We start from the raw sequence: 14640 nt of genomic DNA, 5'->3' as shown, positions 1-14640 counted from the left end.
ATGAGTATGGAAGAAAACAACAATGCAACACCATTAGGGGAACAAACAACTTTCGTTGCCCCGTCATCAAATGTTCGACTGAAGACAGACGTGGCTTGGAGATATGTTAATGAATTACAATATGAACATGGAAGGAAATCATACTTCTGCATATTTTGTCAAAAAACTTTTCATGGTGGAGGTATTAACAGAATGAAACAACACCTTGCGGGAGTAAAAGGTAATGTTTGTGCATGTCCAAAGGTACCGGTGGATGTCAAAGTTCTTATGCAAGGTAATTTGGAGGAAAATAATCTAAAAGCAAATGAGAAGCACGTTTGTTCTTCGGGAATACATATTAATTTGGATGAAGATGAAGAAGTACAAACAAAAATAACTAAAACGAGCAAGAGGAAAGCTTCTTCAAACTTGCAATCATTCTTTAAACGAGGTATAAATGATATTTCTCAACCTTCGATTAAATCTTCTATGCAAAGTAAAGAGATATCACATGCTACGAATATGGCTCTTGCTTTGTGGTTTTACGATACTTGTATTCCTATGAATGCCGTGAATTCTCTATTTTTTCCAATTGTTATGAGTAAGATAGCTAGCATGGGTACAACGGACCTTCTTATCATGATATACGTGTTAATTTGTTGAAAGATGCAAAACAATCGGTGCACCTTATTGTTGAGTCTTATCGAAAAAATTGGTCAGAAACGGGTTGCACAATTATGAGTGATGGGTGGAGGGATACTAGGCATAGACCACTTATCAATTTTCTAGTTTATTGCTCAAAAGGAATATCTTTTATTAAATCTGTGGATGCATCTGATATTGAAAGTAATGCAGAAACGCTATGCAACTTGTTTTCTGAAATAGTTGAAATTGTTGGTCCTAAGAATGTTGTTCACATGGTTACTGATAATGCTGCTAACTACAAAGCTGCTGGAAAATTGTTATGTGAGAAATATCCTTCTGTTTTTTGGTCTCCTTGTGTTGTGCATTGTATAAACTTGATTATGAAGGATATAAGGGAGCTGTCACATGTTGATAGCTTAATTACTCTTGCTTCAAGGATTATTGTTTTTATTTATAACCACAAGTGGCCATTGAACTGGTTGAGAAAAAGACATGGGTGGACAGAAATCATTCGTCCTGGTGTCACTCGTTTTGGTACCGCATTTATTGCATTAAAGATCTTACATGACCATAAAAATGATTTACAAGCTATGGTCACCTCTAATAATTTTAAGAAAGTCATAAAATTGCCAAAAGCCATGGAAGTTAAGCTTATAATTCTAGATGAAACTTTTTGGAAGAATTGCTTAATCTTGGTGAATGTGATGGCTCCATTATTGAGACTTCTATATATTTGTGACTCGGATGAGAAACTTTCTTTGGGCTATGTGTGTGAGGGAATGTATCGGGCGAAAAATAACATAAAAAACTATTTCAATTCAAAAAGGATTTATATAGGCCGTATACCAATATAATCAAGGCTCGGTGGGATAGGATGTTGAGAAAGAGTCTTCATGCTACAGCTTATTGGTTAAATCCAATATTTCAATATGATCAAGAAACCTTTTGCCAAAAAGCAGAGGTGTTAAAAAACATTTTTGATATTTCGATATAACAAATTAAATTAAATGAATTTTAAGATTTTTACAAATGATTCTACAATTTATATTCAATTCAATTTATCAAATATCAAATTATTACTCCAAGTCTTTGAAGATCAATTTTAATCCTTACTAAATGTGTAAAATTGTGATTTGTACTTAAACTATTTTTGAAACAATTTTCACAAAGTATTTTGAACCAAAATCAAGCCTTAAATCAATTTTTCAAAGGCATGCACCGATGCATCAATACCATGCATCGATGCATCAATGAATAAGTTGAAACATCGAATGCATTCCATGCACCGATGCACTCTCCATGCATCGATGCACTCTGATTTAATTAAAACATCGAATGCATTTGATGCATCGATGCACAATACATGCATCGATGCACCAGGCTATTTTTCAAACATCGAATGCACTTCATGCATCGATGCACTCTTAGAGTGCACCGATGCACTAGGAGTCCAACGGTCAAAAATATTTGAAATTTTACACTGATGCACCGATGCATAATGGTCATGCATTGATGCATGAGATGCTCCCACCCAGAAAATTAATTATTTTCACACAATAACGGCTCTACTGACTCCAGTAATTATCACCAACGTTCAGAATTGATTCAAGGAGTATTTAAGCAAGCTTAGAAGCCATTGATCAATAACAATAAACATCAAGCAATTAGAATCAAGAGAGAATCAAAGAGAAAGCATCAAATCTCAAGTTTGAGCATTTCAAGCCTATTTTTCATTCAATATTCATTTTGCTTTCAAGAACACTTATTGTGTTCAATTGTATTTATTCTTGAGTGTTCTTTCTTTGTTCTAGAATTGTGCAAACATATTTGCCTTGTGAGGTTTTTCTTGTAAGTTTGCAAATTTGTATTTCTCTTTGAGAAAAGAGTGTTCTCAAGAATTGGGGTATATTCTTAAGGGAGTTGTAAGGTTATCTCTTTGGCCTCAAAAGAAAGAACAAATTAGTGAATTTGTTGAAAAATCCTTAGTGTGGATAGCTAAGGTAGTGGACGTAGACTTTGGTTGATAAAGTCGAACCACTCTAAATCGCTGTGCAATTTCTTTCAATTTTCTGCAAAAGCTTCCACCAAAATTTTTATTGTCAATTCACCCCCCTCTTGGCCGATTCAGTCAATCGATTAACTCAACAATTGGTATCAGAGCCTAACTCATTTGAAGGTTTAATCACCTCTTGAGTCGATTCGGGAAGAGTTATATCGATAATCAAAGCCATCAATGGCCTCCACTTCAAACTTCGACTCCGGTCTCGACTCGATGCCCGTCAACAAGCCTCCTTTCTTCAATGGAGCTAACTATGCCTATTGGAAGAATAGAATGATGTACTTCATTCAAGCAAGTGACATGGGAGCATGGAATGTTGTAGAAGAATGATACATCAAACCTCTCACTCATCCAAGGTTGTGGAGTGAATGAGAGACAAGAATATTCCAGCTCAACTCCAAAGCCATCCATATCTTTTTTTGTGCTCTTGGACCAGATGAATACGGAAGAGTTTCATCGTGTACAACCGCCAAAGAAATATGGGACAAACTTTAAGTCACTCATGAAGGTACCGATGAGGTAAAGAAATCTAAAATTAGTATTCTAACGCATAGCTATGAAAATTTCAGGATGAAACCAAATGAAGATATCAAAGCTATGACGGATAGATTTTCAATGATTGTCAATGGTCTCAAATCATATGGAGAGATCATTTCAAATGAAAAGCTTGTGAGGAAGTTAGTCTACTCCCTCCCAAAATCGTGGCAATCAAAGAAGACGGCAATCATCGAGTCTAAGGACTTAACGTCCTTAACTCTTGAAGAGCTAATTGGGTCACTCCTCACTCATGAAATGATGCTCGAAGATGAGGTGGACCTCGACAAGATTGACGAGACACCAAAGGAGAAGGAGAAGAAGAAAAACATTGGAATTGCTCTCAAATCCACAAAAGATGAGAGTGATTCGAATAACAATGACGATGATGAGGAAATGGCATTGTTTGCCAAACGGTTCAGAAAAATGATGAGACCTTATCGAGGAAGAAAATTCAAACGAAATGAAGGCCTCAAAAATGAATCGAAATAGAAGGACCCAATCATTTGCTACGAATGCAAAAAGCCAGGGCATGTCAAATATGATTGCCCATAATTGAAGAAAAAGGGTCAATCAAAGAATAAGCACAAGGCTCATGTGGCTACATGGAGCGATGAAGAAAGTTTCGATGAATAGGAATAAGAAGTAGCTAACTTGTGCTTGATGGTATTTGGGGAAGATTCTAAGGTAACCTCTAACTCATCCGATTTTGATGATTTATCCTATGATGAGTTATTAGAGGAATATAATGGGTTGGCTTCGGATTATGAGAAATTATTTTTAAAAATATAAAAATGATGTTTCAAAATTGAAAAATGAAAACAAACTCATATCCAAAACCAACAACGATATTGAAAGTAAAATCAAAAGATTTGCAAATCAAACTAGAAGAGTTTGAAAAGAAAAATTTAGATTTGCAAAATTTACTTTCAAAGATCAATGATGATCATCAAAATAAAATTGATGATCTTAAAACTTCTTTTGATAAAGTTGGAACAAAACATTTTGAAAAAGGTGGAAATTCAAAATCCAACTTTGTTAGAAAAAGTTTTAGAAACTACAATCATAGAGGTTCCCAAAGAACCTCTAATGGAAAAATCGTTAGAAGTATGTGGGTTCCTAAAGAACTCATTACTACTAAAGATAAAAATATCCTACACAAATGGATACCTAAGGGGACTAGGATTTTGGAAACTAATGAATATGGACCCAAAAGAATTTGGGTACCAAAAATCAAAAATTAATCTATGTTTGTAGGGAAATGAGCATTGCTACAATGCACGGGAAATAAATTCAAATTCATGGTACCTTGATAGTGGATGCTCAAGACACATGACCGGAGACAAAAGCCGGTTCATTGAGCTTAATGCCAAAAATGGAGGAGAAGTGACTTTTGGAGACAATTCAAAAGGTCACATTGAAGGTATTGGTACAATAGGTAATACCTCTTCCATACAAATTAAAAATGTTTTATATGTGAATGGATTAAAGTATAATCTATTGAGTATTAGTCAATTATGCGATAAAGGATTCAATGTCTTATTTAAAATTAATGGTTGTAAAGTCATTGACATTGCATCTAATCGGATTATGCTTGTTGGTCATAGAATAGGAAACATATACGTGGTGCATTTAGATTCTTTTGATATGACTAATTTATGCCTAGTTGCTAAGGATGAACATGATAGTTGGTTATGGCATAGGAGACTAGGACATGCTAGTATGCGTGTTTTGCAACTGTTAATTCAAGGAGACCTAGTAAGAGGGTTGCCTAAGCTTAAATTTGATAATGATAAAATCTGTGATGCTTGTGCTAAAGGAAAATAAAAGCGAGTTTCTTTTAAATCCATTAATGATGTATCAACTAGTAGAGTTTTACAATTGATCCATTTAGATCTTTTTGGGCCAACTAGAACTACTAGCTTGGGTGGAAAACAATATGCATTTGTCTTGGTAGATGACTATTCTAGATATACTTGGGTTCTATTTTTAAATACTAAAGATGAAGCATTAGAACAATTCATCACTTTTTCAAAAGCAATCCAAAATGAAAAAGGTTACTCTATAACTAGTGTTAGGAGTGATCATGGAACTGAATTTGAAAATCTTGGATTTACTAAATTTTGTAACTCTAACGGTATTAGCCATAATTTTTCAGCACCTAGAACCCCTCAACAAAATGGAGTTGTTGAGAGGAAAAATCGAACTTTAGAAGAAATGGCTAGAACCATGCTTTATGAAAATAATTTGCCAAAATATTTTTGGGCGGAAGCCACAAATACCGCTTGTTTTGTTGTAAATCGAGTAATGATTAGGCCAATTTTAAAGAAAACTCCATATGAAATTTTCAAAAATAAAAAGCCTAACATTAGTTATTTTCATCCTTTTGGATGTAAATGTTTTGTTTTAAACAACGGTAAAGAAAACCTTGGCAAATTTGATGCTAAAAGTGATGAAGGAATTTTTCTGGGTTATTCCTTAAATTCTAAAGCCTATCGTGTATTTAATAAAAGAACTTTAGTTGTAGAAAAGTCTATACATGTTATTTTCGATGATAATCCCCTTCCGAGGAAGGATTCTTGTGTGAATGATGATGTAGGTGTTATAAATACAAATGGCGTTAGACATGACGTTGGAGAACCATCATCAAATGAAGAAACGAAAAATGAGGAAACTCATGATCCTCTTGAGAATCCAACCATTGAAGAAAGGGAAGTATCTTATCCAAGAGAGTACAACTATGTCAAGGATGGTAAAATTATAGGTGATCCATCAAAAGGGGTAACAACTCGATCTTCTCTTAGAAATATTTGTAATTATGTTGCATTTATCTCATGCATAGAGCCTAAGAATATTAAAGAAGCATTAAATGATGAACATTGGATTATGGCTATGCAAGAAGAGTTAAATTAATTTGAGAGAAGTAAAGTATGGACATTAGTTGAAAGGCCTAGTAATAAATCTACTGTAGGTACTAGATGGGTATTTAGGAATAAGCTTGATGAGAGTGGTAATATAGTGGGAAACAAGGCTAGACTTTTTGCTCAAGGGTATACTCAAGAAGAGGGCATAGACTATGATGAAACATACGCTCCCGTAGCTAGGATGGAAGCAATTAGAATGTTATTAGCATTTGCATGTTTCAATGAATTTAAATTATATCAAAAGGATGCTAAAAGTGCATTTTTAAATGGTTTTATAAAAGAAGAAGTGTATGTGGAACAACCTCCAGGTTTTGAAGATTCAAATTTTCCGGATCATGTTTTAAAATTGACAAAAGCTCTTTATGGTTTAAAGCAAGCTCCTAGAGCTTGGTATGAAAGATTGTCAAATTTTTTAATTGAAAAAGGTTTTTTAAAAGGGAAGGTTGACACTACATTGTTTTTGAAGCATAAAGGTAAAGATTTATTAGTAGTTCAAATTTATGTTGATGATATAATATTTGGTTCTACTAATGATGTTCTTTGCCAAGAATTTTCTAAGCTAATGCAAAGTGAGTTTGAGATGAGCATGATGGGGGAGCTCTCATTTTTCTTGGGACTCTAAATCAAGCAAAGAAAAGATGGAATCTTCATCAATCAAGCTAAGTACGTCAAAGATATGCTCAAGAAGTTTGGACTGGAAAATGGGAAACCTCATGACACTCCAATGAGCTCTTCAACAAAGCTTGACTTAGATGAAGGAGGTAAATGTGTAGATGTTAAATTATATAGGTCAATGATTGGATCTCTACTTTATCTAACTGCAAGTAGACCGGACATTATGTTTAGTGTTTGCTTATGTGCTAGATTTCAATCATGCCCTAAGGAATCACATTTACTAGCTGTTAAGAGAATCTTTAGATACCTTAAAGACACTCCTAGTTTAGGACTTTGGTATCCTAGAGACTCTAGCTTTAGCTTGCATGCTTTTTCTGATGTGGATTATGGAGGATGCAAATTAGATAGGAAAAGCACCTTCGGTACTTGCCAATTCCTTGGAAATATGCTGATTTATTGGTTTTCAAAGAAACAAAATTGTGTTGCATTATCTACTACTGAAGCCAAATACATTTCAGCTGGTAGTTGTTGTGCACAAGTTTTATGGATGAAACAACAACTTTTTGATTATGGAATTGAAGTTGGTACCATTCCTATCAAGTGTGACAATACTAGTGCTATTTGTCTCACTAAAAATCCCATCCAACACTCTAGAACTAAGCACATTGAAATAAGACATCACTTCATTAGAGACCATGTCACTAAGGAAGATGTAGTTCTAGAATTTGTTGATACTTTGCACCAATTAGCGGATATCTTTACAAAACCTTTAGACAAAGAAAGATTTTGGACACTTATGAGAGAATTAGGTTTAGCCAACCTATCTTCACTTAGTGTTTAAAATAATTTTTAGCACTTTTAAGAATAAATAATGCTTATAATAGTAATTTTTGATTGCATTCATTGCTATTAGTTAGGGGGAGTTTATGTTATTTGGTGAAAATTAATTTTATGTTCAAATATTTTTAAGACATTAACTTGATTGATTGAACATGGTTAATTTTCAATATATGAGTTGCCAAAACTACTAGAGCTAAATAATTTAGCATTTTAAGTGTTTAAAATGGATTTTTGACATTTTTGTGCTTAATGCACCGATGCACTTAACAATGCATCGATGCATCCCTTTGAATGTGCATCGATGCATCCGCATGATGCACCGATGCATGCCTTGAATGTGCATCGATGCACAAGATCATGCATCGATGCATCGGTCGGGTTTTGGGTTAAAATGCCTCATTTTCTTCATTTTCTCAAAACCTAAAAACCCCTCTCTCAAAGCCGTTCGTCTCTCTCTCTCTCTAAAATCTCCATTATTGCTCAAAATCAACGATTTTTCGACGGAATTTTCAAGCTTTTCAACTCCCAAACCTGCTTCAATCATTAAATCGTGCAAAATAAACTCCTCATCTCTCTCAATCCGAATTTCCAAGGTATTTTTCTAAAAACCTCTATTTTACAAATTTATGATTTTAGAACTAGTTTTAATTAGTTCTAGGATGTACATTATATCGGGCATTGATTGATTGTTGGTTCTAAAAAGATTTTACTGCCAATTTCTTCCAAAACAAACAATTTTTCAAAAAAAAAATTATTGGATTTCGAAAATTAAAAAAAATAATAAGATTTTTGATTTAATTGTTTTTTGTTTTCATGAAAACTATATTATTATGATTATCAATTTTTTAATATTTTTCAAAACATGCCCATTAGGATTGATTTAGAGAACCTTGAAATATTGAGGACTCAATTGAGTTTTGGGATTGATTGTGCATACATATGTTTTCAAATTGCAGGTAATATTCCTTATTTCGTTTCCTTTAATCATGTCTAATCCAAAACGTCCTAGAACTTCGTCTAGTCGTTCTCGTTCAAACCAACCTCCAAATCCCGTTCCTCCACCACCTACTAGTCTATTAGGTTCTTGTTTTAACATGCCTGAGCGTCGTAGAGACGAACTGTACTCTAGGTACAGAAATTATTTCCAAACTTATAGAATTCGTGAAGAGCGTATTCCTTCTCTTCAAGCTATGGTTGACATCAATTTCGAATACCTCCCAATTCTTAAACAATGGAAGTTTGATAAACTTTTTTTGCTTCAACCTATCGTTTTCCACCAATTAGTCCGCATTTTCTATTCCAATGCGGTCTGTATTCAAAAATCAAACCCAATGTGGAACCATCGGAATTAGATCCTATCTTCTAGGACAGTACATTGTTGTTGATTCCGCAACTATTGCTTCTCATTTTGGGTTAGATGATGATGGTGTGTTTGACGAAAAAGAATCTGTGGCTTATCCCTATACTCCTAATGCTAGTGTCAGTACCCTTCAAACCCATCACGACTGTTTCCTTCATTTTATTATTTCTTGGTGGTTTCGTCCTTCTTCTGGTAGGTACTCCACTCTACGTGCTAGGGATTTATGGTGGATATATTGTATTAAAAATAAAATCAAAATAAATCTTCCACATGTCATTTTTAGTCAACTAGTAGACATCGTAAACATTGTTCCTTCTAAACATATTGAAACATTAGCCTACGGATGTCTACTTAGTAACATGTTTATCAAATTTGGTCTTGACGTTTCTCTCGACACTGCCATTCCTCTCCAAAATCAAATCAATCTCACTTCTTTAAAGAAAGCGGATTGGGTTCAAGATGAACGCATCGGTTTTTGGGTCTTTCGACCAAATAAACAAACTTCGGGAGCTAGTTCTTCTCGTGCTCCTCCTTCTTCTCCGGCTGCGAATGTTGATCCCGAGCTTTAAGGGATATTTCAAGATATTGACGATCAAGCTAATGCACCGGAACCCGCTCGGCAAGAAGATCAAACACCACCTTATTTCTGATCTTTTTTAGAGGCATTTGATCTACGATTTACTTCCATGGAGTCTCAGATTACTGAGTTTCAGAGGAGGATGCGTGATCATATGGATGATCTGACTCTTGAAGTTCGAGCTCATTATCCTTCTCCCGATCCTCCGATGGAGTAGATTTGTATTTTTTGTCATGCTTTCTTAAAATTAAAACTTGGATTGATTTTGATATTTATGGTTTCTTTGTTTTTGATACTTTGACTGGACTTATTTTATATTTATGGATGCTTGAACTTAATATATATATTTGGTTTGGTTAAATTTTCTTATTTTTGCATCATTAGACATATATGACCAATTATCCATTGCATGTTATATGAATACTGATTTATGAAACTAATGGCTAACCTCTCTTTTGATCGTGATCTTAGCAGCTTATAATTAATAAATCAATTGGCTCAAGTTTCTCAAAACATTCTTGTTTAAAACGTTTTATAGAGTCTTTTTTATTTAACAAAAAGGGGGGAGAAGATGTGTATCATAGTAAGGGGGAGTAATTTTTCAAAAGCTGATTTCAAAAATAATTTTCTAAATCTTAAAATTTCCCAAGTGTTTTGTTATATCAAAAAGGGGGAGATTGTTAAAAACATTTTTGATATTTCGATATAACAAATTAAGATAAATGAATTTTAAGATTTTTACAAATGATTCTACAATTTATATTCAATTCAATTTATCGAATATCAAATTATTACTCCAAGTCTTTGAAGATCAATTTTAATCCTTACTAAATGTGTAAAATTTTGATTTGTACTTAAACTATTTTTGAAACAATTTTCACAGTATTTTGAACCAAAATCAAGCCTTAAATCAATTTTTCAAAGGCATGCACCGATGCATCAATACCATGCATCGATGCATCAATGAATAAGTTGAAACATCGAATGCATTCCATGCACCGATGCACTCTCCATACATCGATGCACTCTGATTTAATTAAAACATCGAATGCATTTGATGCATCGATGCACAATCCATGCATCGATGCACCAGGCTATTTTTCAAACATCGAATGCAATTCATGCATCGATGCACTCTTAGTGCACCGATGCACTAGGAGTCCAACGGTCAAAATATTTGAAATTTTACACTGATGCACCGATGCATAATGGTCATGCATCGATGCATGAGACGCTCCCACCCAGAAAATTAATTGTTTTCACACAATAACGGCTCTATTGACTCCACTAATTATCACCAACGTTCAGAATTGATTCAAGGAGTATTTAAGCAAGCTTAGAAGCCATTGATCAACAACAAGAAACATCAAGCAATTAGAATCAAGAGAGAATCAAAGAGAAAGCATCAAACCAGCGAGGCCATCTCACACTCTAACTAAGAGGACCAAAAACAATCAGGATTCATCGAGAACCAGCAGCATAGTCGAGGAGGACTGGGCAGAGTTCAGACCGATGAGGTAGATTCGATTCAAAGAAGATAATTGAATTTAGCATCCGAGATTAGTGCTAGTGAACCGACCAAAGGGTTCACATATCCTATATTTACCCAGTATAAAAAGAGACACTTAGGGATGTGTCAGCTAGGATTCAAGGGTTGCTACAGTTATGACTTTATGGACACTTTATCAGAGACTGGCCAGGAGCTCATGATGCAACATCGATAATGACTTAACGATCAATACCATCAGTATAGAGGGGTCATGGACTAGCTAGGGTGGTCATATTGTATCGAGATAGAAGAACCGAGGGATAGCAAAATCAGTGACCAGTATGGAGCCGAGAGTGACCTCCAGACAATATGTGATATCAAGTACAGTTACTGTCTTTTCCATTCCAGTTACTGTATTAATAGACCCCGATTCTACTCACTCATATATCCGCTCTGACATAGTTTAAGAGATATAATTACCAGCAAAATATTTAGAGGATTTACTGTCTTTTAGGGGTGGATTAGTTAACAGAGCATGACGCTAGCTTGGGGTGTAAAGCTAGACATCTTAAGCTTAGAATGATCGATGAAACCAAATTAACAATGACCATATAGAAATCCCACCAGTCGAGGATAGTATCAGCTTTGAAGCCCAAAGGATAATCGACCGAGGGTACGAGGCCTTCTTGGCTCAAGTGGTCGACACACAAATTTTAGTTCCAACACTTGAGAATATCTTAACAGTGTGATATTTTCCCGATGTGTTCCCAGAGGAATTGTTGGGTTTACCACTCAAGCGTGAATTGGAGTTTGGCATTGAGGTAATGTCAACTTTAGCTCTGGTGTCCATTGCTCCCTATCGAATAGCACCAATAGAACTAAAGGAGTTAAAGGCTCAGATTCAGGAGTTGCTAAAGAAGGGTTTCATTTGACCGAACATATTTCTGTGGGGAGCATTGTTCTTATTTGTCAAGAAGAATGATGGGTCGATGAGGCTGTGTATCAATTACTTACAGTTAAACAAGTTAATCGTCTTATCCACTCCCCAGTATAGACGACCTCTTCAACCAGCTTATAGGAATATACGTCTTCTCGAAGACTGATCTGTAGTCAGACTACTATCAGCTGAAAGTAAAAAATGTAGATGTAGCAAAGACAACTTTCAGGATAAGGTACGGTAAATGTGAGTTCTCGGTGATGCCGTTTGGACTCACCAACGCTCCAGCGACATTCATAGACCTAATGAATTGAGCCTTCCACCCATACTAAGATCAATCTGTGGTAGTTTTTATAGATGACATTCTAGCATACTCTCGATCAGAGGACAATCATGATCAGTATCTCTATATCACTCTCAAGACACTCAGATACAAGCAATTGTATGCCAAGTTTGAGAAGTGTGAATTTTGGCTTTCAAAAGTGTCATTATTGGGCCATGACATGTAGTAGATAGCATCAGAGTCAACCCCTAAAAATTTAGGCCATAGTTGAGTGGGAGCCACCTAAGAATATATCACGAGTACGTAATTTCCTTGGCTTAATTGGGTACTATCGTCGATTCGTTCAGGTTTCTCAATGATAGCTGCTCTATTAACCAAACTTCTTCAGAAAGGAGTTATCTTTGAATGGAATAAGAAATGACAGAACAGATTCGAACAGTTAAAGGTCATTGTGTCCCAAGCTCTAGTGTTGACCTAATTAGAGTTGGGTAAGGACCACAATTTTCAGTGATGCTTCGTTAAATGGTCTTAGATGCGTATTGATGCGATAAGATGAAGTTGTGGCATACATATCCCAACAGTTTAAGTCTCTAGAGTGTAATTATCCTACCATGACCTTGAGCTAACATTAGTAGTGTTCGTTTTAAAGATTTGGTGACACTACCTCTTTGGTGAGAAGTGTCACATCCCAATATACCTAATCAGTAACAATATATACCAGGAGCTTTTCAGTTGTTCTAGTGGCTGAGTATGAAAAGAGAAGTGTCAAATTTTGTCGCTAGATGTTTAGTGTGTCAGCATGCTAATACAGAACACTAGGTTCCCTCAGCTTTGTTTTAGCCCTTTCAGATTCCTCAGTGGAAAAGGGACAGTGTAACCATAGACTTTGTGATCGGGTTACCAATGACAAACAGAGGCATGACGCAGTTTGGTCATAGTGGACCGCCTAACCAAATCAACCCACTTCTTCTCAGTTAGGATGGATTATACCTTAGAGAGGTTAGCTCAGTTATACATCCGTAAGATAGTGAGGTTGCATGTATACCAACTTCTATTATTTTAGATAAAGACCCTCAATTTACTTCCCATTTTTTAGAAAACTCTTTATGAGTTCCTAGGCACCAAGCTACACTTCAGTACAGTTTTTCATCCTCAAACAAATAGCCAGTCAAAGCGAGTTATCCAGATTTTTGAGGACATGCTCAAGTATCATTAATCTAGAGGGTAATTGGGAGTACAACTTGTCATTCTTGGAATTTACCCGCAACAACAATTTTCAGTTGAGCATTCACATGGCTCCGTATGAGGCCTTGTATGGGCGCAAATGAAAGACTCCTCTTTGTTGGACAGAATTCATTAAGGGTAAAATAGTAGGCCCAGACTTGATCAGAGAGACATGAGAAGGTTCAGATGATTCAAAACTAGTTAAAGGAAGTTTCTAACATGCATAGGTCTTTTGCAGATTTGAAGTGTAAGGCCATTGAGTTCTTAGTTAGGGACAAAGTGTTCCTCAAGGTTTCCCCATGAAAGAAAGTGTTCTTCTTTGGGCACAAAGGGAAGTTGAGTCCTTGCTTTACATAACCTTATAAAGTATTGGATAGGGTAGGTATAGTGGTTTACTTATTAGCCTTATACCTAGAGTATGAGCCTATTCACAATGTGTTCTAAGTATCCATGCTCAGGAGATACCATTTCGATCCTTCGTACGTCATACCCTTATAACAGATTGAGGACAACCAAGATATGACTTATATTGAAGAACAAGTCTGAATCTTGGAAAATGTTGTGAATGAGTTAAGGAATAAGAGGATTCATTTAGTAAAGGTGTTGTGGAGGAACCATGACGTTAAAAAAGCAACTTGGGAAACTAAAGATGGCATGCAGCTTTAGTATCCTCAACTCTTCTATCCAGGTAAATTTTAAATAAAAAGTTTTCATTTAGGATTGGAGAGTTGTAATTCCTTGGATCTTATGTTAGGGTTTTAGGCTAACCCGAGATGGACCTTGGATTATTTATTTAGTTCATAGGAATCCTAGACCCAAAAACAAGTCAGATTGGGCTTGGATTAAACCCATTAGAGATTAAAAAGGGTATTTTTCATTTGAAATCAAAATTAGAATAACCAAGGGAGTAATTATACCATTTTTCAAAAATAAAGATGAAAACCAATTAAAATGGGTAATATCACGTCTGAACTCAAGCTTTCTCTTTTTCTTCATTTTCTTTATCTTATTCTCTCAAGTTTTCTTCATCATCATCATCTTTCTTTTGAATAAAGGTGGAAGTTTCAATCTAATTTCAATTTATGTCATCAAACCAAGGTAAGAATCAAACTATACTCATCCTAAGCTTCATTTCAAACCCACCTTTGCAAAGTTTGGCCATGGTTTTTCAAGA

General features: G+C 35.3%; 1 protein-coding gene across 1 annotated transcript; it reads left to right on the top strand.

Moving 5' to 3' along the window:
* Positions 1-11954, top strand: LOC120154889. The gene is made up of 3 exons (XM_039166524.1): positions 1-532; positions 646-1158; positions 11794-11954. The coding sequence occupies exons 1-3, from the start codon at positions 1-3 to the stop codon at positions 11952-11954; spliced, it is 1206 nt and encodes a 401-aa protein (XP_039022455.1).
* Positions 11955-14640: the final 2686 nt, after the last annotated feature.

This window comes from Hibiscus syriacus, unplaced genomic scaffold (genome assembly GCF_006381635.1).
Source record: "Hibiscus syriacus cultivar Baekdansim isolate YM2019G1 unplaced genomic scaffold, ASM638163v2 tig00111151_pilon, whole genome shotgun sequence".
In the NCBI taxonomy this organism is placed as follows: Eukaryota; Viridiplantae; Streptophyta; class Magnoliopsida; order Malvales; family Malvaceae; genus Hibiscus; species Hibiscus syriacus.
The sequence above is the reverse complement of the archived record's forward strand: the minus strand, read 5'-3'. Positions and strand labels throughout refer to the sequence as shown.

What these genes read in the sequence shown, in the direction of transcription:
- LOC120154889 (XM_039166524.1), top strand. Translation starts at nt 1, where the DNA reads ATGAGTATGGAAGAAAACAACAATGCAACACCATTAGGGGAACAAACA. An exon ending in TTTGTGGTTTTACGATACTT is followed by an intron (nt 533 to 645) that starts GTATTCCTATGA and finishes ATTTGTTGAAAG; the next exon opens with ATGCAAAACAATCGGTGCAC. An exon ending in TCCTGGTGTCACTCGTTTTG is followed by an intron (nt 1,159 to 11,793) that starts GTACCGCATTTA and finishes ATGTGTTCCCAG; the next exon opens with AGGAATTGTTGGGTTTACCA.